The sequence below is a fragment of the Plecotus auritus genome, assembly GCF_963455305.1.
Source record: "Plecotus auritus genome assembly, chromosome: 8".
In the NCBI taxonomy this organism is placed as follows: Eukaryota; Metazoa; Chordata; class Mammalia; order Chiroptera; family Vespertilionidae; genus Plecotus; species Plecotus auritus.
Window position 1 is genome coordinate 173,578,539 of NC_137782.1, and position 13,517 is coordinate 173,592,055.

The 13,517-nt window shown below is 58.2% G+C and overlaps 1 protein-coding gene across 1 annotated transcript; it reads right to left on the bottom strand.

Moving 5' to 3' along the window:
- Nucleotides 1–2,274: 2,274 nt before the first annotated feature.
- RRM2 (ribonucleotide reductase regulatory subunit M2) lies at nt 2,275–9,877 on the bottom strand. Its single transcript, XM_080684757.1, has 10 exons — nt 9,367–9,877; nt 9,208–9,282; nt 8,707–8,850; nt 8,324–8,440; nt 7,755–7,888; nt 6,330–6,424; nt 6,103–6,236; nt 5,031–5,135; nt 4,814–4,927; nt 2,275–3,842 (listed from the first exon to the last, which is right to left on the bottom strand). The coding sequence occupies exons 1-10, from the start codon at nt 9,463–9,465 to the stop codon at nt 3,690–3,692; spliced, it is 1,170 nt and encodes a 389-aa protein (XP_080540883.1). The 5' UTR covers nt 9,466–9,877; the 3' UTR covers nt 2,275–3,689.
- Nucleotides 9,878–13,517: the final 3,640 nt, after the last annotated feature.

A 13,517-nucleotide genomic window follows, 5' to 3' on the forward strand; every position in this document is an offset into this window, starting at 1 on the left:
CTGGGGAATGTGGGAAAGTCTGGAGAAGACGGGTATGGGGCCGGGGCGTGCTTAGAGCCAGAAACCCAAGTCACCGGGACCCCTTCCTTGTAGACCCGCTCTCCGCTTGCCACGCGTGGCCTCCCTCTCCAGACAGGTCTGCCTCCCGGCAGCCCAGCCCCGACCCGGCTCCCCGAACTCCGAGGCAGGGGGGAACAGAGGCCTCCCCCCGACCCGACGCCGGTTCTCCGCGGCAGGGCCAGGTCCGTGCTGTCCCGGGAACGGCGATGGTGGGAACAGGGCCGGACGGTGCCCTCCGGACCTCAGGCCGGCTCCTTGCTCCTTCCGCATCTCTGCAGAGGCCTTTGGGGTCCCAGGAGCCCCCAACCCCCAGAGCCGATCACTTCCCAGTGCTGTTCTCCAGACTGACTTTTACCCCCTTCGGTCACAGTATCTTACCTTCCATCTGATCACCCTGAAGCTCCTGGGACCCCAGGGCCCGTGTTCCTAGTCATGTTTCATGTGTGACCGTGAGCTCCACGCGTGGGATCACATGTGGCCGGTGGGACTGTCCCGGGGGTTCCTAGCCCGGGAAGATGAGCGCCCTTGTCCTCTCCCTGGCCGGTGGGACTGTCCCGGGGGTTCCTAGCCCGGGAAGATGAGCACCCTGTCCTCTCCCTGGCCGGTGGGACTGTTTCTTAGCCCCCATTCCACTGCGGGGGGCGGAGGGGGCTGTGTCCAGACTTTGTGCAGGTTTGGGGTCCGATTCCTCCCCTCTTGCAGGCTGACCCCTCTCTCCAAATCCAAGGCGGGTGTTGGTCATCCTTGGGTTTTCCTAAGGACCGCTGCTCCCTCAGGCCACCACCCGTTCCCATCTTTTCTCAGGAAGCCCTCACCCTTCACCGGTTACCGCTGGTGGGCGTTTGAACGGGGCGGCGCATGCCGTCCGCCATCCGCAGGAGCCGCTCCGGCCAAGCCCCGGTGGCGTCATTGAACCTATGGGCACAGCAGGCTCAGCCACCTCATCACAGCCTCCTCATGTGAAGGACACCCCCGCCCCACCCACCCCCCCGCCCCGCTCCCAGGAATGACGAGGACACACTGCAGATCAGGGTCCTGACACCCAGAATGCGCCAGCGGGGCAGCCCTCTGCAGCGTGGGGGGGCCCTGTCGGAGTCTGCTGTCTGAACAGGCCCCGCCAGGCAACCAGACGGCACAGCCGCTCACTGACCAGGGCTGGGCGTCCTGCTGCAGCGTTACGCCATCAGCAGGCTCTCTGGGCTGGCACAGGCAGGGCTACCGATGCCCCCCGCCACGCAGCAGTTCCCGGCCTGGGCGTTGGCACCGCGTTCCAGCCAGAGCCAGGCTTGGCCACCCAACCGGAAGCCGTGCTCACGTGCAGTGAAATGTGCCCCTTGACTGCAGGAACAGCACCTCCAGGGCCGGAGCAGGGCTGCCTTCCCCAGGCGGGGCCCGCGCCTGGTGTCTAAAGAGCCTCGGGCGTTACGTGCAGGCCAGGGGCCCAGAACCGTGGCTGGAAGTCCAGGAGGACCCACGCCAGCTGCATGGCGAGTGTCTGAAACGAACTGGAATGAACTTGTTACAATTGCCCGCTCCCTGGTTTCTCCCCAGGACTGAGCCAGCAGGTCTGGGGGAGGCCGAGCCTGCACCTCTCAAATGCCTGAGACCATTCGGACTGGCCTGCCCACCAGCCGATGCAGCCCTCTGAGGTGTGGTCCGGAGCAGTTCTCGGCAAACTGCGGCTTTGCCGCTCTGTTGACTAATGAGTTTGCCGACCACTGGTCTAGAGCGCGGGGAGCTGGCACAGACGGATGGCAAGAGGGGACGTGACCATGAGCCCCCGGGAGGCTGTCCTGATGGGTGAGGGTCCTGGAGCACGGCTGCCCTGAACATCCCGATGGCGTCACTGACCCGGCATCACAGTCAAGGACATTCAGAGTGCCTTTGGGTGCAAAGCTCTCAGCCAGGCTCCTCCTGATGGGAACAGGCCAGTCCCTAGCCCCGCCTCCAGGAAACAAGGTCACCCCCACGCCTCTCAACACTCCCCTCGGCCTACAACAGCTTGATTTAACTCGTTCCACATGCGTGTGGTTATGTGTTCCAAATGCTTCCGACTGAAATGGGTTTCCCTTTAAACCAAGAGAAGTGGGACCCTCAGAACCCCGAGGTCTGCCACGGCCCCTCCCAGGCCGACAGCTCACGGCCAAGCATTTATTTTTGTCACACACATGAGGAGACAGAGTCTGATGAACTTCAGTAAACAATAAAAGATATGAAAGGGGCACGCATTCCATAAATTTATTAAGTGGATTTATACAATGGCGAAAACTGACAGTGGTACAGGCCAGTGGTCAGCTGACACCCCACACGTTAACAAATGGGCCGAAGGACTGATGTACCTGCTTCTCAAACAAACAACTTTGGGGAAAACCATTTTTGGACAGCCGACGTCAGCCCTGGTTTTACCACTTCATCGGAGCTCGGTCTTAGCAGGTCCCCGTCCAAGGGCAATCTGAAAGTCAACTTAGGCCTATCCTAGCCCCCACTGTAAGTCTTCAGGGTCATCCACATTCACTGAAGGCAGGACAATGCAGCTTGAGGTTTGAGAAGGGAAGGACACTGACCACCACACCCCCAGCCAGGTGCCCGGCCAGGTGCCCAGCAGTCAGCACCGACTACGCTGCAGGGCCCAGTGAATGAAGTTGAAGTCCCCTCCCCTCTATCTCCATCCCACGAAACCGAGCCTGGGCTCAGAATACAAAACACAACCCAGCTCCTTCGTGGCGGCAGCCGGCTCATGCTCAGGTAGGCACCAGACTGACCTTCAAGGTGATGAGAAGGAACCTCACTTCATTAAAGAAAATAAAAAAGAGCCGAAACCGGGTTGGCTCAGTGGATAGAGCGTCAGCCTGCGGACTGAAGGGTCCCAGGTTCGATTCCGGTCAAGGGCATGTACCTATTTGCGGGCACATCCCCAGTAGGGGGTGTGCAGGAGGCAGCTGATGGATGTTTCTCTCTCATCGATGTTTCTACCTTTCTATCCCTCTCCCTTCTTCTCTGTGTAAAAAAAAAAAAAAAAAATCAATCAAAAAAAAAGTTTAAAGAAAGAAAATGGAAAAGAGAAACATGTTCAGGTGACCGTTCAACGTCTCTGGGTCACCTGGTGAATTGAGTGGCTCCCGCAGGGGTCAACAGAGTGCTTTGCATTGGGTGTGCCAGCTCCCCAAGCCAGGCCGTGTAGGGCCTTGATGCAGGCAGTACACACTTTGCTTATTTGCGGGTAAAGTGCCAATATTATGTACAAATAAGTAAACGTCACGATCTGCTTGGAAGCAGCGAGGCTGACAGCTTCCCATGGCCGTGTGGTCGGAACTGAATGCTTAACCTGCAGACCAGACCGCCCCTGTCCCCGCAGAGCTGCTAAGGAGCCACCGTGAGGTCCTGGACGCCTGCCTGCTGGTCAGACACGGACAGGACACGGACAGGAACTTCCACAGGCTCCGAGGAGCTTTGTCTACAGGTCCCCTCTAGCCGAGACCATGAACACGTGGGCTCATGCTGGGGAAGCTAGTTTCAAAGCTGTCACTAATGAATGTGAATGCTGCAGCTAGTGGATAAGACTTAACGTCACTAATTTTTTTTTTTGAAAAGGAAAACTATATACACATCAACGAGCGGAGAGCAGACCCTCAGAAGTCGGCGTCCAGGGTGAAGGAGTTCTCCGTCGGGCTCGACATCACGCCCATCCTCTGGTACTCGCCCACCCTCTTCTCGAAGAAGTTCGTCTTGCCTTCCAGGGAGATGTTCTCCATGAAGTCAAACGGGTTTTCCACTCGGAAAACCTGTAAGGGCACGGGATGTAAATACGGAGCCCGCGGGAACCAGAGGGCTCAACACCCTCGCCCGGCTGCAGGGGCTCAGGGCTGAGTGTCGACCCATGAGCCAGGAGGTCAGGGTTCAATTCCTGGTCAGGGCACCTGCCCAGGTTGCAGGCTCGATCCCCAGTGCGGGGCGTGCAGGAGGCAGCCAACCAATGGCTCTCTCTCATCATTGATGTTTCTCTCTCTCTCCCTCTCTCTCTGAAATCAATAAAAAGTATACACTGAGTGGCCAAATTATCTCTGAACGCATAATAATCTGGCCACTCAGTGTGTGTGTGTATATATATATATAGTATATGTATATCTATCTATATATATATATATACATACACACATATATACACTAGAGGCCTGGTGCACGAAATTCGTGCATGGGGAGGGGTGGGGGGGTGTCCCTTAGCTCAGCCTGCACCCTCTCCAATCTGGGACCCCTCAAGGGATGTCCAACTGCCCATTTAAACTGGCAGTCAGATATCCCTCTCACAATCCAGGACTGCTGGCTCCCAACCACTCGCCTGCCTGCCTAGCTGATTGCCCCTAACCGCTTCTGCCTGCTAGCCTGGTTGCCCCCAACTGCCCTCTCCTGCAGGCCTGGGTCCCTCCCAACCCAGGCCATCCTGTGTCCACATTGGGGCAGCCATCTTGTGTTGGAGTGACAGTCAATTTGCATATCACTTTTTTATTAGATAGGATATAGTAGAGGCCCGGTGCATGAATTCGTGCATGGGTGGGGTCCGGCCAGCCTGGCCAGGGGGAGGGAACATGGGTGGTAGGCCGGCCTGCCTGCTGGTCGAACTCCTGGTCGAGGGGACAATTTGCATATTAGCCTTTTATTCTATAGGATATACACCGAGTGGCCAGATTATTATGCGTTCAGAGACCATCATCATCTGGCCACTCAGTGTATATTAAAGCACACACACACACCCTACCTTGCTGAAACCCAGCTCCAGCATGAGCCTGTCGGCCACGAATTCAATGTAGCGCTTCATCAGAGTGCAGTTCATGCCGATGAGCTTCACCGGCAAGGCCTCGGTGAGGAACTCCTAGGGCCAGAGCACAGCTGCTCGGTGAGCCGGAGGCCCGGAGACGCCCCCGGCCAGCAGGGACCCTGCCGCCCCCCCCCACGCCGCCCGCGCCCCCGCCCACCTGCTCGATCCTCACGGCGTTGGTGATAATCTCGTTCACCCTCTGCTCTGAAGGTTTGCGTAGCAGGTGCTTGAACATGAGGCAGGCAAAGTCACAGTGCAAGCCCTAGGAGGAAAGGTCGGAGGTCACCATGGAACCAGAAGACGTCCATCGCTGACACGCAACCCCAAACGGCTCATCCTCTTCTGCACGCTCCCTCCCCATCCTGCTCGGCCGCCTGCAGCACCGACCGGCTGAAAGGAAGGTCCACGGCCGCTGCCCCCCACCCCCCGCAAACAGGCTCAGCCCCCCCCAAGGCTCCCAGGGCTGCCCCCTGGGCGCCGACCGCAGGCCCAGTCCTCGGCTGTGATGTGGCGAACTTCCGCTCAGCACCCTCCTTTCTATAACCCCGCAGGCAAGCGCGTGTGTGTGCCCACGTGGGGGCTCCTCCCGGCAGGAAAGGCAGAACTCTGACTCTAAGGTGCAGGTGCCCCAAGGTGCTGACGGGCCTAAACCAGAACCGCTGGCACCTCCCCTCCCTCTGCCGCTAATCCCAGCACTTAGAGACACGCTAGACCGGAATGGGTTCTGGTTCCAACAGGCTCCCCAACTCTGCATTACATTAGCAGAGAATTCCAGGAAATACGACATTCCTTTAGAAATCCATCATCCAGAGGGACGTGGCTGTGTGCGTGTGCTGACATACCGAGAATGCGAGGTCAATGATTTCAGGGTATTAGTTAATGTATTTCATCCCGACAGGTATGTATGTAGCTGAATTTCACACGTGACGTGTGGCTGTATAAGGCAACCCGGTATCTTGGGTCCCTTCGGGGCACACACCTGAGAGCTGGTGTTGGGGTGCAGATTAGCCTGTTGCTTGAACTAGACCAGGGGTGGGCAAACTTTTTGACTCAAGGGCCACCATGGGTTCTTAAACTGGACCGGAGGGCCGGAACCAAAGCATGGATGGAGTGTTTGTGTGAACTAATATAAATTCAAAGGAAAGGAGCGGAGGGGAGAGCAAGAGAACCGGATAGAACAGCCGGATCCGGCCCGCGGGCCGTCGTTTGCCCACGGCTGGTAGACTCACCTCATCTCTGCTAATAAGTTCGTTGGAGAACGTGAGGCCAGGCATCAGGCCTCGCTTCTTGAGCCAGAAGATGGACGCGAAGGAGCCGGAGAAGAAGATTCCCTCCACGGCGGCAAACGCCACGACGCGTTCTCCTGTGCGAGGGCGAACACCGCACGGGCCCCCGTGAGTGAGCGCTCATGTTCGCAGGAAGGGCCGCGGGCGAGGGGCGAGGGCCACGGCCTTACCGTAGGTGGCCTCCTTGTCCCCGATCCAGCGCAAGGCCCAGTCTGCCTTCTTCTTGACGCAGGGCATCGTCTCGATGGCGTTGAAGAGGAACTCCCTGGGGGCACACAGAGGTCAGCACCCCCGCCGAGGCCTGGCCGCATGCTTCGAGGTCAGAGCACCAGGACCCGAGGCCACATTGGGGCTCAGATGGACATTTTTACAGACTGGCTTTTCCCTTCACTGTGCTTTTTAAACTCATATTAACGAGACTTGGTTTATGCTAATATAAATGTAGGCGTTTTTTAAAAATATATTTTTATTGATTTTTTCTTACAGAGAGGAAGAGAGAGGTAGAGTTAGAAACATCAATCAGCTGCCTCCTGCACACCCCCTACTGGGCCTAAGCGGTCAGTCCGACATCCTTAGGGCTGCCGAGGAGGCGGGGGAGGCTGCAGCCACCACCTCTGCCCTCGCAGCCATGAGCCCGGCTCCGGGCTGAGTGTAGCTCGCCCTGTGGGAGCGCACGGACCACCAGGGGGCAGCTCCTGCATTGAGTGTCTGCCCCCTGGTGGTCAGTGCGCATCATAGCGCATCATTCAGCCATTAGGGTCAATGTGCCTATTACCCTTTTATTATATAGGATTACACAGGATTACTAGCTCGTGTTAATCCTCACCGAGGATATTTTTTCCCCATTGATTTTTAGAGGGAGTGGAAGGGAGGGGGAGAGACAGAGAGACACACTGATGTGAGAGACACCTCCCCCCAGGGGATCGAACTGGCAACCAAGGAACGTGCCCTTGGCCAGAATTGAACCCTCGACCCTTCAGTACACAGGCTAGTGGGGCAGATGACTGGTTCTTGAAAAGACAAGCTGCATTGTATCCCCCCCCCCGCCCTCTCCACCCTGCCCCCGCCTCACATTGTAGCCGAGATTTAGATTTTACTTCATTGCTCGGAGCCTAAAGGCCTTCGGTTAGAGGACTATCACATCCTCCCACCCTAAAAGTGGAGCGGCCTCCCCGCTTTGTGTAAGCGATCGGCTCATCACGTGGATTTAGGCCTTCTCCTCAAAGAAGAGGTGGTCCAGGAACTTCCGTGACCCAGTCACGTGAGTCATTGTCTGCCCCCGACGTGAACGGACGCAAAACTCGACATAAACAGCGTGTAAGCCCTCAGCATGCCGAAACCGGTGTGGCTCCGTGGATAGAGCGTCAGCCTGCGGACTGAGGGGTCCCAGGTTCGATTCCGGTCAAGGGCATGTGCCTTGGTTGCAGGCACATCCCCAGGTGGAGGTGTGCAGGAGGCAGCTGATCGATGTTTCTCTCTCATCGATGTTTCTAACTCTCTGTCCCTCTCCCTTCCTCTGTTAAAAAAAAAAAAATCAATAAAATATATTTTTTTAAAAAAGCCCTCAGCATGCTGGCACCCCGCCCGGCAGTCACCTCTCCTTGGGATCCTTGATGTAGGTGTCGATGAGGAGGCTGTACATTTCCGAGTGGATGTTCTCCATGGCAATCTGGAAGCCGTAGAAGCAGCGGGCCTCGGTGATCTGAACTTCTTGGCTAAACCGCTCCACCTGGTGGCGAACACATGAGACGCAGCTTGGAGAACTACCGGCCAGTTGGGTCCGTCCCTGGGCACGGGCTGCGCCATTGTAAGGCCTGCTTCTCTGTGTGGCGTTCCGCCTTGTCCTGTGACAAAGCTGGGCGCTGTCACGCCGCCTGCTCCGTTTACAGGCCAGGAGACAGAGGGCCCCCCTTTGTCCGTGCACACCTGGCGAGAACCTGTTAACCGCCTGACATGGTCTGAGCTTCTCCCGCCAGGGAGATACTCCCTGAGGAAGGAGTAGCTGCGGAGTGTGTGAGGGGGTCAGGAGACGCCACGTGGGTAAATCTAGCTTCCAGACATCTAGACATGCGGAATGGGAAAACTGAGGAGACGAGGGAGAGAGACTGTCTTCTCCCTCGTCTTGGAGGGGGTGCAAGCAGACTTTGGGGGGCGGGCCACTCACCAAGTTCTCATTTACGATGCCATCGCTCGCGGCGAAGAAGGCCAGGACGTGGGAGATGAAGTACCGCTCCTCGGGCTTCAGGCCTTCCCAGTGCTGCAGGTCCTTGGAGAGGTCCACCTGGCGCCGGAGGTCACAGGGGTCAGGCACGCAGGGTCCCCCGCCCCAGGAATTCTCCACCTTCCTGCCCCTCTCGGGTCCTATACCCCTGGGGAGGGGGTCCCCTGCCACTTAGAACATGAGCCGGCCTGGGTGCTAGTGCCCAAGGGGAAGAGTCAAGTCCGTCCCACACAGGCTGCCGCCGCCACCGCCCGGGTCTCTGTCTGGAGCTGGGGGCGAGACCCAAACTTTCCCCGAAGCGCCCCAGGGCTCCTGGACCCCACTACCTCCTCAGCCGTCCAGAAGGAGGCCTCGGCCTTCTTGTACATCTGCCAGATGTCGTGGTACTCGATGGGGAAGACCACGAAGCGGCGCGGGTTTTCCCGCAGCAGCGGCTCCTCCTGCGCGGCCGGGGCAGGGATCTGGGTTTTCTGTTGGGGCAGAAAGGAATGATGTCCCAGGACCCGGCGTACCACATGAAATTGCCGTTTTCCCCGCCCGGGGCCGGTCCCAAATCGGCAATTTCATGTGGTTAGCTTGGTCGCAGGTCCGCGGTCCCTGCAGGTATCCATCCCCCGCGAGGCCCGTGGGGACGGGAGCGAGGGTGGGAGGGAACTCGGCGGATAAAGTGAAAGCGCACTTGGCGGGAAAGGGAAGGGGCGGGGAGGAAACAATGGGGGCGGCCTTCTGGCCGAGAGCCGGGCAGGCTCCTCCTGGCGCCCCCTACCCGAGAGCACCGCTCCCCGCGCGCCCGCCGACCCCCCAGTCCCCGCCCCAGCCCCGCTCACCGGCTCGGCCGGCTCCTCGAAGATCCTCCGCGCCGTCTTGCTGGCCAGCACGCGGGTGCCACTGAGGCTCGGGGGCTGCGGGGAGACGCGCGGTGAGGGCCAGCCCCGGCCCCCCGACCCCCGCCGCCCCCGCCCGGCCCGGCCACGCGTCCTGCTCACCGTGTTCTCCTTGTCCGCCAGGCTGAGCCCCTTCAGGGGCGAGAGCTTCAGCTGCTGCAGGTCGGCGAGGTAGGCGAGCGGGCGGCGCGGGGAGAGCATGGTGCAGGCGGCTGTGGGCGGCGTGCGGGGCGCACAGGTGAGGCGGCGTGGAGGCGCACAGGTGAGGCGGCGCGCGGGCTCGGGGAGCTCCTGCGGACCCGTCAGGCTTTAAAAGCCCCGCGGATGAGCCCCCTGGCGGTGACTGCTTCCCCATTGGATGTGCCGGCGTTTTGAGTTACGTCTGCCAATGAGGCTGTGGCGATGACTGCAAAGCGCGCGTTTTTGCAAACGGGTCTGGGGTGGGGCTGCAGATCCCAGAGATACGCAAATGGGGTGCAAGGTCCCAGAGGTACGCAAATGTGTGGGGTGCCGACTTCTGGTTCCCGCTTTGCCGCCGCTGTGTCTCTGGGAGACGGTCAGATGATTTAAAGATTCGGTGAAATGGGACTCGTAACCATACCGAACTTGTGGTATTATTTTTTAAAATGTGCCTTTTCAGTTGACTTTAGAGAAAAAGGGAGAGAAACAATGAGAGAGAAGCAACCAAGTGAGAGAAACACCAAGCGGTTGCATACATTCGAACCCGCAACCTGGGTACTGTCCTGGCTGGGAATCCAACTCGCAGCCTTCTCGTGTAAGGGACTGCACTCCAACCAGCCGAGTCACCGGCCACGGCCCAGGGCTTAGGAGTGAGGAATGGAGGAGATGATGCATGTGAACTGCGGTCCCTGGACACCTTCAAGCTGCAGCCTCCCGCTGGAACGGTGGCTGCGGCCAGGCCACCGTCCCGTTCAGCGCCGCTTGAGACGTGGCAAGCTGAGCAGAAAGCCCAGAGAATGGTTTGAGACACGGCAAGCTGAGCAGAAAGCCCTGCAAGTTCCGAGACTGGCTGAGGCGCTCACTGACTGCTTCCTGGAGGAGCTGACGAGGCAGGAACTGGCGCGTTTTGGCGCCTCTGCAGTTGCATTTTTTGATTGTCCCGGGCGCCAGCCCTGCAAGTGGAGGGAGGGCTGCAGCTCCACTCCGCGCGCAGGAGCCATCGAGTCCGCCTGAGAGCCGGCCAGAGCTGTGGCTCCGTCTTTAGTTCAGTGCCCCCCGCCGCCCGCCGCCGAAATACACATGTGCGCTGCAGAACTCGGGCAGAGAGAGCTGCCACGAGGCAGGGAGAGGTCGCCCTCCTCCCTTCCTTCCCTCCCCTCCCCCTCCTCTCCTCCCCTTCCTCTCCTCCCCTCTCCCCTCCTCCTCTCCCCTCCTCCGCCTTGCGCGCCGCACGGTCGCTGGGACCGCCCCATCCTCCCACCTACGTCCTTCTCGGCCGCGGGGAAAGCGGACGCACCCAGCAGCGCGGTGGTGCCCGCAGGCGGTCGCGCCCTGGGGAGACGCCGGGCCAGGCTACGGGTCCGCAGAGCCCCATCTCTGACCCCGGGGGGCAGAGAGGGAAGGGTCCGGCCTGGCCAGGCCCCGGGAGAGGACGCCCGCCGCCGCGGCCGAGTGCCCTGCGCTGGGAGCCGCAGGATCTCCCCCTTTTCCGTGACGCGCGCGCCGCTGTGCCAGCTCTCCCGGTTCGGGGATCGCGCTCCCCTAGCCCAGATTGGTCCGCCGGGGCCCCGCCCCAGCTTCCGCTAGGCTTCATTCATAAGACGGGCTGGGCTGGACCCCACTTCCGGTGCCCGCGTGGCTCTGGCCGCGCCCCCCCAGTCCCAGTCTCGCGCTTTCTCCGCCGGTGCTGGCGGAGGTTCCTAGAGGCTCTCCTAGACCCAGAGCCATCCATCACTCTGCCAACCCCGCGCTCGGGATTGTCACTGTCACGGTAACGCTAACGATGTAACCCGCAGCCACTGCGCACCCGGGCCAGGTGACTGCCCCGCAAGCCGACCACAGCGTCGGGTAGGTATCAGCTCTGTTCCTGAGGTGGGGAAACTAAGGCCCGGGAGTCAAGGAGAGGCCAAGGTCACCCAGCTCCTTAAACTGCGCAGCTAGAACATTTCTTCCCAGCTTTTGATTAAGAAGGTTCTCAGCAAAAAAAAAAAAAAAAAAAATTGAAAAAAGGAATGTTCTCAGCAAATAGAAAATGGAAGATCCTACAGGATTCACCCAGCGCCTAGGGTTCTGCAGTCCTATCCATTTTGCGGAATCTGCTTTGCCCCCCCCCACCCCCCCCCCACACACACACACGGGTGTGAGGCCCTTCCTGGGTCATTGGAAAGTGAGTTGCAGAACCCTGACCTGTTTGGCTCAGTGGATAGAGCGTCAGCCTGCGGACTGAAGGGTCCCAGGTTCGATTCCGGTCAAGGGCATGTACCTTGGTTGCCGGCACATCCCGAGTAGGGGGTGTGCAGGAGGCAGCTGATCGATGTCTCTCTCTCATCAGTGTTTCTAATTATCTATCCCTCTCCCTTCCTCTCTGTAAAAAATCAATAAAATATATTTAAAAAAAAAAAAAAGATAGTGAGTTGCAGAGAAGACCCCTAAGACCCCTAACCCCTAATTGCTTCGTCTGGTAGCTCCTAAAAATAAAGACCTTCTCCAGCATAGCCACAACACCGCGTCCAGGCCTGGGAGGACTCACTGGTTTTATACCGCCCAGCACCCAGTCCTCACTCAGCTTTTCCCAGGCCTTCCAAATACGTCTTTTACGTTAGTTCACCCTTTTTTTTAATTCTTACGCGAGGATACGTTTTTCCTTTTTAGAGAGAGAGAGACGGATCGGTTGCCTCCGTATGCGCCCTGACTGGGGATCAAAACCTCAACCTGAGTATGTGCCCTGACCAGAAATGGGACCCACACCTTTTGGAGGATAGGACGAAGCCCCAACCCACTGAGCCACCCGGCCAGTGCACAGTCTGTTCGTTTTTGATGCAGGGCCCAATGAAGTGCATGCATTACATTTGGTTATTGTATTTTTTTTTTTTTTTTAGTCTCTTTTCATTGGAACACTCCTCCACTTCTTCCCAGCCACCCCCCCCCGCCCCGCCCGGTGATATTCAGATCAATTTTCTTGTAAATGTCCCACATTCCCCACATTGTAAAATTGCCGGATTGTAACTTCTTGTGACAATTTAACTTGTTTTTCTAACTTGTTTTACTGTAAACTGGAAGTTAGATCTAAAGGCTTTTTCAGATGCAGCTTACTTTTTTGTTGCGGTCGAGTACACATACATTTGCAGGTGTGCAATTCAGTGGCATTAAGCACATTCACAACATTCGCAACCTTCACCACCGTCCATCTCCTGAACCTTTTAACCATCCCAAACTGAAACTGCCCTCATTAGACACTAGTTCTCCATGACTCCCTCCCATCAGCCTCCCCTAACCGCCACTCACTCACTCCCCTTTCTGCCTGGCAGTCTGACTGCTCCAAGGGCCGTGTACGTGGAACCGTACAAAGTCCGTGCCTTCGTGCCTAGCTTACTTCATGTATGTAGCATAATGTTTTCAGGGTTCATCCGCGTGTGGCATGTATCATCAGAATCTCATTCCTTTTGGGGGCTCGGTAATATTCCGTTGCGTGGATTTGGCACATTCAGTTTAGGAGGCCGAAACGAGGTTCATTTGTTTCCCATCCAGTGGGAAGCAAGGTCGGCCCTCCTCAAAACGGTGAGCCCCTCCCTGTGTGGCCCTGGGCTCCTTCTTCCTCTTCCTGACCTTGACACTTCCCTTTCCGACCTTCAGGATGCCTGGGCCCCCCGCGGAGGAAGATGTGTTCGAGGGGAGCAGGAAGATGGAACGCTTCTTCCCGGGTGTGACTTGTCAGCTGCGGAATTTCAAGAGCGAAGCAGTGGGCTCTGGGTAGTCAGATCAGCCTCCCCCTGCCAACCCCAAAAACCTGCCAAGGGACCTCCCCCTCATACAACTCCTCCTGCAGAAACCCCCCCCCCCACACACACACCTCAGCTTCCCCAGGACCCTATCCCTGTTCCTTCCGGGGAGGCTGGGCCGGAACACAGGTTCAGAGTTTCAGCCACCGAGAGGCCTGGACCAGGCAGAACTGGCTGCAGGGCTAGAATCAGGGGGTTTCTTTTTGCTCAAGTGGCCCCTAAAGTGATATGAAAAGCAGGGTGCCCCTTTGCACCCGTTGAAATGGACGTTTAAACCTTTTCATCTCGATGAAG